The 6,789-nt window shown below is 48.8% G+C and overlaps 1 protein-coding gene across 1 annotated transcript; it reads right to left on the reverse strand.

The window, feature by feature from the left end:
- Positions 1–694: 694 nt before the first annotated feature.
- ISLR2 (immunoglobulin superfamily containing leucine rich repeat 2) lies at positions 695–5,434 on the reverse strand. Its single transcript, XM_073363074.1, has 2 exons — positions 5,184–5,434; positions 695–3,946 (listed from the first exon to the last, which is right to left on the reverse strand). Exon 2 carries the CDS (start codon positions 3,937–3,939, stop codon positions 1,903–1,905), a length of 2,037 nt encoding a protein of 678 aa, XP_073219175.1. The 5' UTR covers positions 3,940–3,946; positions 5,184–5,434; the 3' UTR covers positions 695–1,902.
- Between the last annotated feature and the right edge of the window lie 1,355 nt (positions 5,435–6,789).

Raw genomic sequence — 6,789 nt, forward strand, 5'->3', positions numbered from 1 at the left:
ATCAGTAAAGGAGGCATAGATAAATATTACTCTGGCCTGTGTGTTGGAGTCAGTCCGTCTCTCTCCTCCCGCAGGCACCTACCTTATTTGAACATAGGCGGAGCTGGTGGTGGCCAGTCTAGTTTTATTCTTGCTCCATCCATGAGACAACTGTCTCAATGTTTTCTCTGCATCGTAGACGAATTTAATGTTGGGATAGGGGTTAGGGTTATTTCCTTCCCAGTTATTTGTGTCTCCGTTTTTTTTTTTAAATTACTTTGGTGAAACAAAGCAAAACATGTTACTGGCGATCAAATAAACTCTCCAAATGTCCCTGTGCTTGTAAAGGTAAAGACAGACAAAAGGTACCTGTGAAACAAAGCAGGCTGTCGCTTTGTAATTCAGAAACCTAAGTGACTAATTCTAGAATTCCCTGAAACTGCCACTCATAACGACGACCCCAAATTCTTTAGAGAAAGAAAATGGTACAAAAACAAACAAAACCATGGGGGGAAAAACATCCCTCTGGAGAAATTAGAATGATCATAACCACAATTTTAAAAATAACTGCATCTGAAAAATAAAATCCCAGTTTAAGAAAAAACAGAATATTGTAGGGGAAATAATTATACTACAGCTTTTTAATTTAAACTGAAATATGGATTTGATTTTCCATTAATCTACCCATATCCCCCCATAAATAATGAACAAAAACTCCATTTTAAATCTGTTTTATTGACTCTTCACATACATAAGCGCTTAGAAAAGGTTACGGTTTGTTTTGTTTTTAAGGTTGCTTTTGAAAGTATTTAACCATCAATTAACAATCTTTCTGTGCCTTGGGGACAGTTGTGCTGATTTCATTTTGATTTTTGGTGCTTTTTTAATACAGAGGCAAAAAATAAAAAACTCACAGATGCACCTGCTGCATATACATTTCAGATTTTTCTCAATTCCACGGCAAAAGTTACCTATCATTTCCCGTTCCCCTTTAAACATCACAGACTCACATCAAGGGTACATACATTTCTCTATAAGCACGCTACTCTATTCAATAAACATCTAGGAAATCTCAGTGAGTCACATGCCTCCCAGAAGGTCTGGGAAAAAGGGACAACAAAGATTAGAGGTGGGGTTATTTCCACACTTCTTCCCCTACCTCTAAAGAAATGAGAAGCACCCACAAGTTAAGAGAGGACCAAGTCACACACACATCTCAAATTCTACAGCACGGCTCTATTAACACTGTCTAGGTACAGGTGACGCGCTAGATCACCTTGCGTATCTTTGATCGGATTGTCAGGACCGGTGTGGGTTTCAGTTACCCACTCGCCCATCCTCCCCATACAGGGATTTGTACATCCCAGCGTGGGAAGGGCACAGCTGTTTGCATTGGACGGGGATGGGAGCTGTCCAGCACAAAAACTTGCTGAAATTGACAACACTCACGCTTGAAATTGACAACTGGCCTTGATTAAATTAACTCAGGATATCTTCAGATTTTCTTTTGTAAAAGAGGGAGAAATAGTCAATCCATTGTATTTTAATTGTAACAAACCAACATAGCTTTTAAAAAAGACCACAGCCTCCGTTTAGAATTAATATGTTGGGAGCAGATGGTGGTTTTTTTTTAAACTTTGTATTTCAAATAGTGTGTTAAATACTTTTTTAAAGGCCAATTCATTCCACTTATTTTGTTTAAAAACTCGACCCCACCCTGAAGTACTTAGTGAGGCCAGAAAAAACAGGTTGGAATCTGAATTCTGTTGGGTTTCCCTCACGCTGGGCTGTTGGCAGAAGTGTCTATGGAAGGATGTAGCTGATCAACCAGTGAATGGCTCAGGTCCCCCATCGAGTTTGTATCTTACTGTATTATACAATATACAGGTTGGGGCAGTGGCTGGGGGGTGGCCAGGGGTCGGATCAGCGAGCTGGCTGCCTGTAGTTCCCATTGATCTCTTGGGAGATGTTCACAGCCTCGGCCCCAAGGGGCAGCCTGTCGCTGTATTCGGACCCCACCTCAAACTCCTCTGGGTTGGTTTTGGATTGGGACTCGGCGATGGATTCGGCCACCAGGCTCTCGTCTCGCTCCAGCTCCCTCTGCCCCTCCGCCTCCCGCTCTGCCTCACCTTCTCCTGGCTCACTTGGGTTGTAGTTCTTCTCCGACTCCAGGTAAGAGGCCCGCGGGTCGAAGTCCGCCGCCATGTGCTTCTCCATCTGGTCTGGGTTCTGGGCCTTCATGATGAGTTTGTAGGTTTTGCCCTGATACTTGGCGAGCAAGTGGCAGCAGGTGGCCCCCAGCAGGGGGACGGTGGCCAGGGCCAGCAGGAAGATGCTGACCACCACGATGATGATGAGGGAGGGGATCTCCTTCTTGGTGGTGAAGACCACTTGCACCTGGCAATCCTCCCCCAGGTAAGTCAGGCAGACCGAGTAGTTGGTGCCGGGGGTCAAGCCCTGGAACCAGTAGGAGTTCACACCTTCCTCGATCCTGGACCACTGCACCATGGAGTGGCCGTGGCCGCTCTCCGCGCACAGGTAGAGCGCCCGCAGGTGGGCTTTTTCCGGTTGTCCGTAGAAGGGGGTGAGCTGCACCTTGGCCTCGTTCTCCGACACATCCAGCGCGATGACGCCCAGGTCGAAGGTGTGCTGCTTCAGCTGGCCACTCTGGTTGAAGGCATGGTTGGAGACGTACTGGGTGTCCGCGCTGGAGCCGCAATTCTTCTCGAAGGGGGGCCGCTTGGAGGGGACCTGTTCCAGCCACGGCGAGTGGGAGCTGTGCCGGGTGGGGCTGAGGGGTTTGGGCCTCTCTTCGGGGCTGAGGACGCTGTTCTTGGAGCCCTTGGGGCCCGGCTTCCTCTCCCCCGGCTGCGCTTTGCCTGCCAGGGGATCCTCCATGGGGCGGGCGGGGTATTTCTGGGCACCGGCAACAGCCACGTTGACTGAGGTCTGGTTGCTGCCCAGCTCGTTGGTGGCCAGGCAGGTGTAGGTCCCTTCCTCTCGCTTGCTCAGGTGAGGGATGACCAGGGTGCCGTTCCCGTAGACCACGAAGCGCTCTGCACTCTGCTTGGAGCTGCCAGCGGGTAGCTCGTTCCCAGCCCTCTCCACGCCGGGCCCCTTTATCTCCAGGGCTTGGCTGGCGGTTTGCACCTTCCAGCTGACCTCCGGCTGGGGGCTGCCCCTGACTCTGCAGTGCAGCAGGAGCGTGAAGCCGTCGTAGAGCTCGGTGTTGTCCAGGTTGGGGTGATAGGTCAGCTGCACGGAGGGAGGCGCGCACTGCAGGTCTGGGATTCTCCCCAGTGGGACACCTCGGAGGCTGTCCGGGGCTGCACAGCTGATGGAGTCCTTCTCGGGGATGGAGATCAGGGTGTTCTCAGCCCAGCTCTTCAGCCACAGGAGCCTGCAGGTGCAGTTGAAGGGGTTGTTGTAGATCTGCAAGTGAGACAGGGAAGTCAGCGAATCGAAAGTGCCCTCGGCGATGGTGGTGAACTTGTTGTTGTTTATGCGCAGGGACCTCAGGTCTTTCAGGGTGTGGAAGGCCTCCCAGGGCAGCTTCACCATGTGGTTGTTGTTCATCTTGAGCAGCTGCAGGGCGCTGAGGTTGTACAGATCCCCCCAGGGGAAGTCTACGATCTGGTTGCGGCTGATGTCCAGGTTCTTCAGCTGCACCAGGATGGCGAAGGTGCCCTGCTCTATGGCGCTGATCTCGTTGTGAGCCAGCCACAGCGAGGTGACCTGGGTGACCTCCACGAAGGAGCTCTTCTGCAGGGAGGTGATCTTGTTGGCGGACAGGCTGAGGGTGGTCACGTTGGAGGGCAGCCCCACGGGGACCGCCTGCAGATCTTTGTAAGCGCAGTCTGCGAACTGATGGGCGTATTTGTCCACACAGGAGCAGGGCTCCGGGCAGCCCTGGCTCACCCCCAGGAAAGCTGCGATCCACAGCCAGAGCAACGGGTCCATCTTCCTCCTGCAGCCAGAGACAGAGACATGCACGATTACCCCACCCGCTCCTAGCCTCGGAGACACCGCTGCGCTCTCTGGCTGGGAGCAGCCTGGTCCCTCCGCTTTTCCCTTAGCCCAGGGAGAACAGAGAGCAGCGCTCTGCCTCCGACGGAAAATCCAAGTTAGCGAGAGCTCCCTGCTCAGGGGACAGTGCGCTGCGCACGCGGACCCCCGGACACGTGTGTTGCGCAAGATAACATCAGCCTAAGCAGTAACACACCCAAACCAGAGATCAGAGCCAACAAATCATTGTTTCAATTCGTTTTCTTCCTGCCTGTCTATTTCTCTGTCTGCCTTTCTTTCATCGGATCGCATGCCGTTTGGAAGTTGCAAGGACTCTATATAACACGTCATTGAACCACGTTTCCGGCACACCCGAAACTCAGACAGCACCGTGCAGTTTTCATATTGCGTGAAAAATATACGTTATCTAGTCTTTCCTTTTAAAAGCCCCGGTATCCCTTTCTTAGACTTTCCAGTTGAATTGGTCCTGAAGCTGCGTGGCACTGAACACCATGAGAACGCTCACAGGAGAAGAAATACATTCCACAAAAAGTGCTGTCTTAGATTGATAACAGAACAATTGATAAAGCAATGATTACAAACTTTGATAATAAAAAACATGTAACTAGGTCTGTCTTTTGCTGACCACAAATACATGAATATGGAAATATAAATGTATATGTATATAAAAAAACCTCCTGTGTAAAACCACGGTCAGATTTACCCTAATAACCTGTAGTTTCGCTGGTATTAATTTGAAGACAAACCGTGCCATGTAGAGGCTGCAGATCAGAAAGCTAGGGAGACATTAGCATTTTTGCCATGTACCCCTGCTGCTTCCCTGCTTCAGATGCGAAGACAAACAGCCCTCTAGAAACAGACAGATCTAACATTTGGGGCTATACCCGGGCCCCACTGGAGCCAATGGCACAACTCCCATTGACAGCAAGGGAGCACGGATCCTATCTACCATAGCATCAGAAGAGATCTCGTCCTTTTTCCGACAGCAACGCTGTTTGTACCTGAAGTCCCTTCTTTGAAATACACACTGTTAGTCCATCCTGCCATGCCTTTACAACCATGCCACGCGTGGCACACAAAAGCTACCACAATCTGGATAACTGCAGGCACCTCCCAAAGCCAAAAAGGAAAGGGATCCCTTCCAGCTGTATGCGCAGGTGAAGTTTGCCCAGCCTTACCTGCTCAGCTTGGAAACTGGAGTGTCTCTATGGGGGCAGCTTCCAGGGAAGCACCCAGCTGCAGAAACCAGTCTGAACTCCAGGCATTTAGTTGGGAAGTACAGGGAGCCCCAGAGATGGGTGGGCTGCTGTGGATCTGTTGCTCCTGGTGGTGGCTGGCTTTAATTTTGCAATCGCAGAGGCAGCACACATTTTTGGAGCTTTGAGCTGCCCAGGCTGCAAGTCCCACTATCCTGATGACTGATCCCCCCTTGGCCCCCTCCCTTTTTTTAATTGCTGCTGGGTTGGAGAGTCGGTGCGCGCGTCCGATGCGCCAGGGAGCGCGCCTAGCCTCTCCCACCTCCTGCATATTCTGAGTGTGTTAAAGCCGCAGGGACTCCCACCAAACCCAATGCAATATTTATCATGTCAATATGTTTCCCCGTACATGTGCCATCTTTCAACTCTCCGCCCTCCTCCCCCACATTCCATATTTAGTGAATCTATTTGTTGTGCACTAATTGAATGCAAATAGCTTCTAAGCACTTCTGTGTGGGGAGAAACAAAGGAGGGGGCTGGCTTAGATTATCTGGGACGAGTCTGCTCTTTTGAAGGGTTTAAACTCTTTTGAAAGAAAAATAAACATACAGATGATTTGATGCAGCCTCAGTGAGAACCGATCGTGATCAACCTCACCTCCAAGCATGTGTTTGCATAAAGTCTTTTAGCTCCATCTCTCCCGACCTGCGTCTGCTAGTCCTTTCCGCCCAGAGCTCGTTGGGTTTTGAACTATATTAAACAAAATACATAATTGATTTTATCAGTAGAATTGATCCCCCTTCTCCAAGTAGTTCTGGAGGCACCGGCAGCATCTGAAAACAAGAAGGAAATGATGCTACCTCCTCCGAGCACGTTTTTTAATTCAACGAGGCAAGAGGGAAAACAATAAAACGATAGTTAAGTTTTAACCATTCAGCATGTACACAAATGGATGTTTGAAAAATCAACCCGAAATCATCTAAAATGGTTTGAATCACCATTGTACATATGTAATCAGAGAGTTATAAACTCTCAGATTTATTATGTTAAGGGAGAAATGACCTGATGAAGGAAAACCCACATGCAGGATAGAAATATACATTTTGGTGTACAGTAAGTCCATATAATGTTACTGTATAGTAGTAGGTGTAGACTCCTTTCACGTGCGGGTATGTATTCTTAACTAGATGTGTGTACAAATACATCCATCCATCAGACGTGGATGTGCACAGGTAAACCCACTATAATATTTTATACACTCACTTATGAACACATACAGGTACATTCATTACATGTTTGTACATCTATATACATAAACATTATACACACACATATTACACACGCACACACACACACTTACTCATGTGCAGGGAATATACACACATTGTATATAGAATATGTGCGACATGTGTCTACATATTCAGCCACACACGTTTGGGTGCGGAGGGACCCTCTGTGAATGAATAAGGGTTTATCCAGTTTTGCCTGGTGTCTCTAATAAGATCAATACCCTCTGTCATGCTCATACATATTTGAATGGCCAGGATTTAAATGAATGCCCCCCAAAAGGGGGTTGGGGTATCTGAAA

Source organism: Lepidochelys kempii, chromosome 10 (assembly GCF_965140265.1).
Source record: "Lepidochelys kempii isolate rLepKem1 chromosome 10, rLepKem1.hap2, whole genome shotgun sequence".
Taxonomy (NCBI): domain Eukaryota; kingdom Metazoa; phylum Chordata; order Testudines; family Cheloniidae; genus Lepidochelys; species Lepidochelys kempii.